Source organism: Prinia subflava, chromosome 9 (assembly GCF_021018805.1).
Source record: "Prinia subflava isolate CZ2003 ecotype Zambia chromosome 9, Cam_Psub_1.2, whole genome shotgun sequence".
Lineage (NCBI taxonomy): Eukaryota > Metazoa > Chordata > Aves > Passeriformes > Cisticolidae > Prinia > Prinia subflava.
In genome coordinates this window covers 27,413,720-27,424,511 of record NC_086255.1, presented here as the reverse complement: position 1 = coordinate 27,424,511, position 10,792 = coordinate 27,413,720, and the positions used below count along the sequence as shown (strand labels likewise).

Sequence of the window (10,792 nt, the reverse complement as noted above, 5' to 3'; positions counted from 1 at the left end):
TTGGCCTGACAGGGAGCGTGGGACAGTGCCAGTGTGACTGGCCCAGGGAGGGATTTAAAATACCTCCCATGCAGATTTTGCACAGCAGCAATGTCAGCTCCATAAATATTCATAGCAAGCAAATGCAAGAGGAATTTGTGCAGAATGAACACATTTTAAAAGGGCTGTATAAAATATTCAGAGGAAACATGTCCAGCATGAACTAGAGGCCCAAATCTGGGAGTTACTGACACGTTCCCCCAGCACCAAGCACCTGATTGCAGCTCCTTGGAGCCCTGAGACAGGCCTAGGTGTTCAGCAGAACAAGCACCCATAGTTCAGTACCTTGTGGATCACAGCCCTACCAGATTGCTCAGACCAGAGATATTCTGCTGGAAGCTCTTAATGCACTCTCTAACTTCTGGTAAAACCATAGGCCAAAGTCAGATATTGAATGAGACAAACGTGGAACTCCCCTGATTAAACAGAACAAATAGAAGAATATGAATACGGTTTTGCTATTAAAATAAGACTTTTGTTCCACATTTAAATAATTTTTCATTAAAAACACAGCCCAAGTAGTAAATCCAATGGTAAAAGAGAAAGGTAATGTCATGTTTGGTGGCAGGAATGCTAAGCTGTATTTATCTGGTCTCCTCTCAGAACTATCTCTTAGCAGGATTAAGATTTATTGAGCCTTGCTTGTTTCAGATGAACAATGCCTTCCCTTTCACAGCTGTTTGCTGGGGGGAGGTATTCATTCCAAAGGTGAGGAAATGAATCAATATCCCTTCCATTGGATGTTGATTTATCTCCATTTTGAACTCCTCCTTCCTTGAAAAACGATGAAATATTTTCATCATTTGTGTGTGTGTGGAATACACTCAGTTAAGCCTCCAACAGGATTAAAATTATTTTCGGATGGTTTCAAGCCATGGCAATCACAGAGGTCACAGAGCTCCCCTCAGTCAGGCTGGTGTGTGGAGTATCTCAGGTACACTCGTGTGCACTCCCTGGGCACCTGCAAGGCTCTGAGGAGCAGAGAATCAGCTGGGTGACCTGAACAGGGGTGAGGAGCTGAGTGCAGGCAGAGCTCGCTGCCTGCAGTGACAGTCCCAGATCCAAACCTCCAGGTACTCTGCAGTGATCGACAGTATCACAAAGCAGCCTGGTGGTGCATCTTCCTGAAAAACACAGGCTGGGAATAATCTTAATGCTCATTAATTTATTAATGTGTCAGATGGCCACGCAAACACCTGAGCTGAAACCAGGAAAAGTCTTGAGCAAACTTGGGTTGCTTCCAGGCTAAAGTCTCAAATCTGAGTGCTCCCGGGATGGCTGGGAAGGGGGTACACAGAGACACAGTTACCTCACGTGTGCTCTTATTAGCACCCACTCCCCTACTGCCATATGGCACCTTATGTTGAGATATGCTGAAAACAAGATTGCAGAAGTCTAAATAATATTTAAGCAGCATAGGCCCAAGTGTTTCCTGGTACAGCTGAGAGCTGTAATCATTCCTTTTCATCATTACAACTAAGTCTGCTCAGCTGTCCTTACAGTGAGCTTCATCTCTAATTCTTTTCTGAAGTTCGAAGTGAAAGTTCATTTGATAATAATCAATGAATCACACACTGCTGGCACTGGGTTAGTTGAGTGCTGCTGTGGATGGCAGCTCAGCTGGCCTTCTATTGTAGTAAAGAGATTGAATTTTCAGTGGAACTGGCATCCTTGTAGGGCCCGCAGTGAATTACGGTGCCTGTGGGAAGTCAGCCTTTCCTGGCAAGGAAAAATGAAGTGAAAAGCAATTTTCAGTTAAGAATTCCCTTTCTTCAATACCTGATGAATTCTGGAGCAAATCTTCAAGTTTCCTTTGTGCCAGACACCCACATAGACAGGGCTGCACAGCTGCAGCCCTTCCTGGAGTAATAGGTCAGTACAGCAGCACAGGGAGAGATAAGACCATGAAAGCAGCAGTGGTTACAAACATTACTCACAGAATCACAGAATATTCTGAGTTGCAAGGGACCCACAAGGACCTTCAAGTCCAGCTCTAAAGTGAGTGGCCCATAGAGGGATTGAATCCACAACCTTGGCAGCACTAGGCTAGAGCCAACTGAGCTAATCTCAGGGTCAATTCAAAAACCACACTTCAAGGAGTTTTTTTTGGTTGTTTTGAGACTTGTCTTGTGAAGCAGGACATGTATGGTGCACTTCTAGACAAAAACTAGCCAGCTTCAGCATTTAACACTGGCACATCATCAGCTCCTGTGGATTCCATCAGACACTTCCATTGATTCCTGTCATGCCCACAGTAAACCCACCACTTTCCTGACTCCTGTCAGTAACTCTTTCCACTCACAACATTAACCACAATAAAGGACTATACTGTAATCACTATAATTATGTGTGACACCTGCATTTAACCTGACAGAACAGACAGTCCAGAAGAAAAGAAAATTTAGCTCTAGGTTGAGACATACCAGTCATGACAGGTAAAAGAATTATAAAAGAAAGGCCTCATAAAATCAGGCCTGCTCTGCTAAATTGCCAAAGTTAGCCTGTCACTTCTTCTAGGTAATTTGCAAGTTCCCATGTGAAGACCATCTTGATATGAGAACTTGTTAGCCTAACAACCTATTCCTGGCTGGAAAAACAAATGCACCTGCAATAACCAAAGGATTTGTCCGATGAGAATCAGTAAAGAAAATATGTAAACAATGCAAGAATAGAGAGATTTGATAGACAAGCAGAACACCTTTTACTAACCAAAGGAGTAACTGGCAAGAAAGCTATTAACCAATTAAAGCTGCACGCGAGGTCTGTAAAACCTGTGTAAAATGAGTTGTTGAATAAAGAATTGGCTTTTCCTGCATGAAGAAAAAGGAGTCTGGGCTGATCACAGACTCTGCTGACCCGAGGCGATGGCGGGAGGAGGCAAAGCCGGGCCGGGACTGAGAGCGGAATGGCACAGGGCCGAACGGAGAGAGCGCAGGGAAACGGGATGGGAGCGGCGAATGCACCGAGCGGAGAAAGGCGGCGGCTGCAGCGGGAGCGGGACCGCACAAAATACACAGAGACAAGAGAAAATACACAGAGACAAGAGAAAATACACAGAGACAAGAGAAAATACACAGAGACAAGAGAAAATACACAGAGACAAGAACTGAGCGGAGCGGGAGCGAGCAGGAACGGACAGAGACAGACGGACACAAACAAACACACACGAGCACAGCTCCCGGGCAGGCGCCGCCCGGGGGCTGAGCATGGACCGAAAATGCATCGAGGGGGAGACAGCGGCCGAAAAGCCGCGGGGAATCCGCTGTGGAAGATCCGCCCCGCCGAGGGTAACACCCGCGAAATTACACACACAGGCCGCGGGGTGAAGTCCAGACTGTGAGCTCAAAAAAGGGGTAAAATATGGGAAATCCCGGATCACGAATTTCAGCTGACGAACTAGCGATAATACGTGTGTGGGCACCTATATAGCGCAAACAGGACGAAAGAGGGTAAAGGAAAATTATGAACTTTATTGCTACGGTGTAGAAAACAGCGCGAGAGTAGATGTACGAAATGCCTTTTCTATCGATATGGTAGCCACATGGTATTTTATTAGAAATTCGTTTAAAAATGACAATCTGCTGAGGGAGCGCAGCTGCTGCGGCACCCGCCCCGCGGGCTCCAGGGACCTCTCGGTCGGTACCTCCTGTGTCTGCAGCTCCATTCTGTTCCCTGTACCCACGAACGATGGAAAGGCTACCTTTTAATCCCGCTTTTCATGTTGAAAAGACTATTAAAAATGTTCTAGCCTCTTTGAACCTGCCTCCAGTCTCTGCCGTGTGAACTCGCCGGCCGCACGGAAAGCCGGCGGACGGAACCTGTGTGCGAGGCCTCTGTGCAAAGGCTCCGGCGGGGCACAGCCCCCGGGCGGCGCGGGGGGAACCGCTCCGCTCCCCGGGCGGCCGCGGGGGGAACCGCTCCGCTCCCCGGGCGGCCGCGGGGGGAACCGCTCCGCTCCCCGGGCGGCCGCGGGGGGAACCGCTCCGCTCCCCGGGCGGCCGCGGGGGGAACCGCTCCGCTCCCCGGGCGGCCGCGGGGGGAACCGCTCCGCTCCCCGGGCGGCCGCGGGGGGAACCGCGCCGCTCCCCGGGCGGCCGCGGGGGGAACCGCTCCGCTCCCCGGGCGGCCGCGGGGGAACCGCTCCGCTCCCCGGGCGGCCGCGGGGGGAACCGCTCCGCTCCCCGGGCGGCCCCGCTCGGGTGAGCTCTGCCCCGCAGAAAGCCCCGATCCCCGGCGGTTCGCAGCTCCCTGCGGAACGCGCGGGCCGTGCGGGCGGCAGGGCCGGAGCGCGTTCCCGCTGTCGGCTCCTCCCCAGCGCTGACGCTCCCTCGGCCCCGCCCGGTCCCTGCGCGGGATTCCCGACAGCCCCGGGCTCTGCCGCGGGTTGGGGGTCTTTGGAACCTGTTCTGTGCTTGTTTTCGGTGTTTTCCCCCTTTCGCGGCCGTTAGAGGTTTTCTGCTGTTGCTTTTCCCCCGCGGGTGTTGGGGGCAGGCGGGGATGCGGCAGCCCCGGCTCCGCCGCTGCCGCTGCCCGGGCACTGCGGGGTTCAGGGTCCAGTCCCTGCGGTGGGAGCACAACCGGCCGCGTTTGCTGGGTCCTCTCCCCGCAGCAGCTGCAGGATGGCAGCGGCCGGAGTTCCTTTCTCTTCTCGTCCCTCTCCTTTTTCCCTGCGGGCAGCACTGCCCCCCTCGTGGAGGGGTGGTCTGTAAAAACTCTATAAATGAGCAAATAAATAAATGACCTTTCCCGCATGAAGAAAATGGAGTCTCGGCTAACTTACTAATTATACATACCTTTTCTAAAAATAGGTCTTAAACTATGTGTGGTCAATTGCCAGTAATTTATAATTTCTTTCTGACCCACTTCATCCCTGTAAGGGTCCTTTCTTACTCTTTCCTGCGGTTGACCTAAGCCTTGTCCTGTGCGTGCCTTGGTTATACAGTGTCCGTGTCAGTCAGCTGCACTGACATACATTTAGCCACGAGTAATTATGTTTGTCCAGATAAAATTGTACAGTTAATTATCACCAGATGTGTTTCAATAACACCTTTCAGCCTCTGAATCGCCCAATGCGCTCTCACTCGCACTTTTACTAGGACCAGCGGCGGGGCTGTGCTTTTCCTCAGGAGCCTGAAGCGCAGCTCTCGGAAGGGCAGGCTCACGGTGCCCAGTTTCTCCAGTGCCTTCGGTGTCACCTGTTCCCTCCCAGCACAGCTCTGCTGCAATGTGGAGGTGGGTTTTGTTTGCATTCCCATTTGTGAGTCACAGGAAGCTGGGGACAAGAAAGAAGAGCTGGGCACATCAGTGCTCCAATTCAGGTGGGTGAAGAGGAGGCAGAGGAAGAGCTTTGCCTCACAGCTTCACTCTTGGTTCCCAGGGCAGTCCCAAGGACTCCTGTCTGTGCAGAATCCATGGATCACTGCTGGTCTTGGGGCTTTTGTCCCAGAAGGGCCCCTCGGATGAGAGGAGCTGGAAGAAACTTTGGAAAGAGAGGAGCCAGGCCACTGAGATCTTTTCTCTCTCAATGCAATTAAGTTCTTGCCTTTTTTTTTTTTTTTTCCCCTCTAGATCTTCCAACCAGCTCTTTTAATAATGATGTATCCCACTGGGGGGAAAAAATGGAAAACTTTTACTGTTTACCTTAGAATCTTTGCTGAATTGATTAAAGGTATGATAAAATACTTTACCCAAGGACCTATTGCCATGATTTATTTAATATAGCTGGATAAAAGTAGATATTCCAACACCAAGTTCTATGCAGAAGAGAGAATTCAGAAGGCATATGTTTTAGTTATTAAAAAGATAATAAAATGAAGTCAAAAAATCTTCCTAATTCAGACTATACTAATGGCCAGATTCTATGATCAATAGTGAGCTCTCGCTTCAATTTGTGTGCCAAAGAAATTATTGCAAGATAGGATTACTACAGTAAATTCATATTGGACATTTCTTTCATCTCCATACCTACCAAGAGCGATGTAGAAATGAAGTCATGAAAATTCCCTGCCTTAGAGAAAACTTAAAATGATGAAGGTAACACATTTTTGAAGAGTGTTGGCCCAAAAGGCCTGGGAGAACAAGGTTTAAACTGAAGAGGTGGAAGAGGGGTGGGAGGAGGGGTGTGGAGTGATATTGTCAATTAAGCCCTGGGTGAGGGAATGAAAATGACATCACCTGCATATTTCTGACACCCACACCAACACACAGGGCCGATAAACACTGCAAATTCCAGCTTGGGAAGTGGGACACTTAAGAGTAGATTTAAAGGGACAGTTTCTCAAGCGTGCTATTTTAGAGGGGGAAAAAAGAGAACAATAAAACATCTTGGCTGTGTTGTATGTTTGATGCTCATCCAAAATGATTTTGCCTGGCTCCTGAAATATTAAGCTGCTTGCCTTAGAGGTGATCATTCTCCCCATCCTTTGCTTATTACTTTCTTTCTCTCCCACAGTATGAAGCTCCTTGAAGAAAAACCCAACAAAACTCAGCACTTTGAATGACTTACCTCATCTTCAAGAGATGGAGTTTTATAAATGGAAGGAAGGCTTAGAGGTACACAGAGAAATTAAGGACAGTAGGAAGAGGAAGACAGGCATTTATTTTATTCTGTATGTGCCATGTCACATAAACTGTCAGGTGACCTCAAACCTGTGCACATCCTTCACACTATAGACCAATGATCTTCCTTGAGAAGGTGAGGAAAAATCTCCCTTGGAAGTCCACAGGATTTTAGAAAGGAATTAGTGAGCCAACAAGCCAGGAGGTCATGGCTTGCCTTTGAGTCCTATCCAACAGAGGGATTTAGAAACTTCAGACAATTTAAGCCTCTACCATAGGGGTTTATCCACATCTGGCTTTCACTGAGTGCACAGGGAGGCCATCAGGGACAGGAGATGGGCACGGGGAGCAGCTCCATGCTGACACCTCACGATTGAGGTAACTGTGACCTTGGACACCCGTGAATTGTGCTGGGAGTCACAAGGCCAGCAAGGCACCTGGGTGGGTGCCTGGATGGTCAGATCTTTTCCCAGCTCTGAGGCCACTGCCAGGGGAACAGCAGGGAGGGCCCAGTGCAACGCACAGGCTCTTGAAAATCTCAGTCCTCAGTTTTAGAGAGAAGGAGGAAAAACCCCAATAATAATTACAGATACAGCGTAGTTTGTTCAGGAAGTGCTGGTTTCCAAAATTAGAATGGGCTCCTTCTACTCCAGCAAAAGCCCTCTACAATGATAAAAATTTAAAAGTTCCCTGTCTGCTGCTCAGCACAGTCATGAGTCAGGCGTGGAGGGAGCTGCTGCCCTGCAGAGCTCTCCAAGGCCGTGGCTCAGGAATCTCTCGTGTGCCCTGGCTGGCAGCACCCAGGGCAGCCCCTGTGCCCCACAGGGCTGGGTTTCCCCAGGCAGGCAGGGCTCCCTGCTGCCCGCTGTCCCCAGCCCCCTGTGATAAGATCTAACACAAAGTGCATTTTCAGCACCACGGTAATAGCCAAGAAAAGCAATTTTCCCCTCAGGAGGTGAGTCCTCGGAGCTCCTCTGCACAGTAACCTCACTGAGCAGCTCCAGAAGCACAAGGTTACTGCACTTACTTAATATGCAATCCAGCACTGTGTATTTTCATACTTAATATGCAGATCTAATTGCTTGCCTGCATTTTGATTACCTTCTCTTCCTGGAATTTGCTCTTGTGTGGATAATCCTAGTGAACTTCAAAGCATGAACTCGGTGGCTTTTATTTTTTTTACTTCTGCAGTTTGTGTCTGAGGCCAATGTCAAAACTCTTTGTGTGACCATGACATATTTTTTTTTAGTTTATATATTAAAAAAAAATAAAGTCCCTCAGTTGTCCTCTTTTTTTAACCTCAGGACCTTTACTATTACTGACCTGGAAGGTTACCCATTTGGTCTGGCCTTGATTAGCACTTCTACATTAAATCTCCTGCCAGCAGCATCCTCAGTCCTGCCTACCTAATACCAGCCTCAAGAATGGCTCATATGTAATTCCTTTGAAGAGAAAGGCCATTCTTCATTTCTGAGTGTAAATGCAAAGCAATTTGTCTAAGTACTTCTCTGTCTCAAACTGCTAAACTCAACCCACACAAATGCATTTCCCTGTAAGTGCCCCCACTTCCCACACTCTCCCTCACTTTTCACATCTTCTCCCATTATCCACCTCACCAGCAATAAAATACAATAAATTTGTTTGCCTCTTTTGATGTGGTGTCTACTTTAAATGCCACCTTGTTTAAAGATTAAAAAAAAAAAAAAGAAAGAAAGAAAAATAGCCAGAGAACAAACTAATCTCCCTTTCCAAATATAAAATAAAAGCTGTCTTATTTTTAGGCTTTGCAGCAGCTCATGTGTCATTTTCATCATTTCTTTCTCTCTTGATGACTGAGAAGCAGTGAGAGGAGGCGAGAAGAACTTTTTTATTTTGCTCCCCCTGGAAAATACATATTCAGAGCTTTCCCTAACCTGATTTCCTTCTGTATTAAATCATCCACAGCCAAAGCCAAAATGAACCTCAGTAATCTGACATATTTGTCAACTTTTTTGTAAAATGTGTATCAGTGATTAGACTAATATAAGAGCACCAGCAAGGTGAATCACGGAGGCTGTAATTTTTAGTCTTGTAAATCATTAGATTTGCAGCACATGGCAGCAAACCAAGGGAAGCAGAGCTTCCAGGGGTGGTTGAGAGCAGGCTGTGAAGCAGGGAAATTTGGTCAGAAATGAACCGTCCCTTTACCCCAGGAGCAAAGGGAGGAAGAAGGGCAAGAATTAATTTTAGGCAATACTGGGCCCATTCATTATCTTGCATGAGTCACACAGGACCTGACTCCTGCTCAGTGGGACCAACAATGAGTTGTTCCAGCAATTCCAAGGACAGCAGATCCGGTCATTAACTCCTTCAATTTCTTGGATCCCTCATGAATAAGAGGAGAGGTTTTTTCCCCTTTTAGTTTTTTCTTTTCAATACCCTTCAACAGGGAGATACCAACAGCAGAGGAGGTTTGAGCTCCTGCTCTGGAGACTTAATTTCCCCAAAATGACAACCAATACCTTGACAGACAGCAGCATTTCTGGCAGGTATCAGCTCAGTGAACACAGGTGGTAATTCATTCTGATGTCTGGATGTCGCTTCACATGAGGTTTTGGTGGTAGAAACATCCAGCCATGATGCACAATTACAAACACAACATTCTGTGCCTTAAATATTGGACATTTAGCTTAAACTGGCAGGAAAAAATGGTGAATGCTTAGTTCATACTAACCACAGCTGCTTTGCATCAAAAAGCCTTTCCAGTGTGTAAATACTGATTTTTTTCTAAATGTATTGACTACCCTGGGAGAGGGAAGCATGAATACATCCAATAAAGACTCTTGAAATCCATTCTTCTGTGGTGAAGAAGGCTATTGGGGGACCCTGCCAGCTGATGCACATTACAGTGATGTTATTTGTCTTTTGGGACCTTTGGCTGCTGATTGGAAGTTCCAGGCGTAAGGAACAAGGGCACCTGTGCTGTGCTGTGCCCTGGGTTTGTCACTGCTCCTGAGTGACATCTGGCACACACACTGCTGTGAAGGGGTGCTGCTGCTCTGCCCTCAGCTCTGGGTGCCTCTCCTCCCTTTCAGCCTGTTAACCTGGCTTTTTGCTGCCTAACCCACACCACCTCCTGCTTCTGCCTTAGCCTTACTCCCCATAATGCAGCCTGAGCTGGCCCCAGGCTTCTTGCTTGAACCTTTGTCCCAGCTTGCCATCAGCCACACACAGCCCTGCTCCCTCTGCATTGGACATGCACCACCTTCTATCACAATCCTACCATTAAAAACAGAACTTTCCCCTTTTCTCTCACAGACTGCCAATGTCTCCAGTGGAGAAGCTGGAATAAATACCTACTCTTTTAGCACACAGCTATCAGTTAGAACCGGGGCTTCATCTGAATGTTTCAAAGTCTGATAGGTCTATAGTAAAGACTCAAGGTGCCTAATTTCTGGGTACTCTAAAATTCAATTTCAAGTCCGCTTGACTGTCCTGGATTTCTATGGAAAATTATCATGCGTAAGTTTGTGCTAAGCTGTGTTTCTTTATCCTGATGTTATCAAGTTTGGTGCTTATTTGTTCAATGGATAATCTGGATTCTGTGGCAGACTGCCCTCATGACTGATGCAAGATGAAAAAGGATTGAGGAAAATGTCAGTCCAACAAAAACAGAACGACCACCACAAAAAAACACAAAACCAAAAAAAAACCAAAAAAAAAAAGAAAAAAAGAAAAAAAAAAAAAAAAAAAAAAAAAAAACCAAAAAAAAAACAGGACAGAAAAGACAGAAGAGAGAGTCCAAAGTGAGAAGTCTTGAGGGACCTTTTGCAGGACTCCAGTGCTGGACCCTTAGGAGTCCCAATTTTCCTGTAAGGACTGCAATGAACCTCCAGCCTTGCCGGCTGTTGTAAGGGTTTTACTCTGCCCTGGTCATCAGCCACAGCTGCCTGAGGCCCTGAAGCACAGGGCAGCACAGAAGCCACATTTAGCTGCTTTTAACTCCCAGCAAGAGCATTAGGAGAGGAGTAGGTGCCCTGCAGGTCTTTTCTTCATCTCTAGAAGGAGGAAGTTCTCTTTCATTTGAGAAGAAGAGAATATGTGGCTGGATAAATGATGATGTCTAATGACATGCCCAATTATAATAGCAACCAGTCCCTTTAGGAGACTTCAAGTGCAACATGACATCGCCTCTCAGTTGTATTTCCCTTTAATA

The 10,792-nt window shown here is 47.3% G+C and overlaps 1 protein-coding gene across 1 annotated transcript; it reads right to left on the bottom strand.

Moving 5' to 3' along the window:
• Nucleotides 1-2,876: 2,876 nt before the first annotated feature.
• LOC134555153 (basic salivary proline-rich protein 1-like) lies at nucleotides 2,877-7,936 on the bottom strand. Its single transcript, XM_063406508.1, has 3 exons — nucleotides 7,921-7,936; nucleotides 3,803-4,753; nucleotides 2,877-3,711 (listed from the first exon to the last, which is right to left on the bottom strand). The coding sequence occupies exons 1-3, from the start codon at nucleotides 7,934-7,936 to the stop codon at nucleotides 3,515-3,517; spliced, it is 1,164 nt and encodes a 387-aa protein (XP_063262578.1). The 3' UTR covers nucleotides 2,877-3,514.
• Nucleotides 7,937-10,792: the final 2,856 nt, after the last annotated feature.

Coding starts and splice junctions, on each gene's coding strand:
- LOC134555153 (XM_063406508.1), bottom strand. Junction 3,712..3,802: donor TCACACGGCAGAGACTGGAG/GCAGGTTCAAAG, acceptor TCGTGGGTACAG/GGAACAGAATGGAGCTGCAG.